Below are 956 nucleotides of genomic sequence, written 5' to 3'. Positions count from 1 at the left end.
GCATGGGTTTTTTGCATAGTACTGGTTTGGATGACTTTGTTTTGTCTGTGTTTGAGGCTGCAGTGCTGGTTTTCTGTGTTTTAGGCTTTGTTGTGGTAGGAAAAGTAGCATTTCCTCCCCTCGGTGGTGTCCCCCTGTTTTCTGTAATAAACAATCCGAAGGGGTTCAACGCTGTGGAGTATAAATAAGACAAGTGACTCAATGGGTGTTATTATTTTGGGAAAAGCCACTCTAGTTGTTTTTTGTTTTGTTGTGTTTTTTTTTTCCTCTCAGGTTTACATCTTGAAACGCTGAGGGGAAAAGCCTCGATTAGAAACTGCTAAATTAAATAACAAATATTAAATAAGAAAGTAAAACGACAATACAGAAGGTCTGGAAAGGGTCTTAAAGCCCATCAGCACCCCAAGTAGTTGTTACTTCCTCACTCTCATTTTCTTAGTCTCAAAAGTTAGTAAAATGGTCTTCAACTTGTAAGTCGTACTGATTCCTACTTTTAAAAGAAAAATAATCTAAGAAACTGCGGGTGCGTCCTATCACCTCCCTTCTGTCAACTGGAATGACAAGGCAAATTAGACAGTATGTTTTAATTTCATAGACGCTGCATACGAACGTTTTAATTTGCAAGAAATCTAAGAGAGTAAACAGTTTTAAAAAAAATAAAATAGTCCGTACGATGTGAATAGGAGTTTTGAATTTGCACACAATAAAAAGGGAATGTAAAAAATAATTTAAAAAAAAAATGGGGGGGAGGGCTGGACGGCAGGCTGTATTGATTAATAATGATGAGCCCAGGAGCCCAGGGAGAACCATTTCCCGTGGCCCAGCAGCCCCGCGGAGAACGGGAGGGTGCACGCGTGCCTGTGTGTGCAGAAGGCGGCGGGGACGAGCCCCCCGCCCAGCGGGGCAGCGCACACGTCTTTGTCCGCCCCAGCCCCTGCCAGCGCGGCAGCGGCGGG

General features: G+C 43.6%; 1 protein-coding gene across 1 annotated transcript in view; it reads left to right on the top strand.

Annotated features, from left to right (window-relative positions):
• The first annotated feature begins 456 nt into the window (after nucleotides 1–456).
• The window catches only part of ZADH2 (zinc binding alcohol dehydrogenase domain containing 2), a 4,031-nt gene continuing 3,531 nt past the window's right edge, over nucleotides 457–956 (top strand). Inside the window, exon 1 of the mRNA XM_010008821.1 lies at nucleotides 457–470. Coding sequence (XP_010007123.1) covers nucleotides 457–470 — 14 coding nt within the window. The remainder of the gene's footprint in view (nucleotides 471–956) is intronic.

This window comes from Chaetura pelagica, unplaced genomic scaffold (assembly GCF_000747805.2).
Source record: "Chaetura pelagica isolate M959 unplaced genomic scaffold, ChaPel_1.0 scaffold312, whole genome shotgun sequence".
NCBI lineage: Eukaryota > Metazoa > Chordata > Aves > Apodiformes > Apodidae > Chaetura > Chaetura pelagica.
This window is presented reverse-complemented; position numbering and strand designations above follow the sequence as displayed.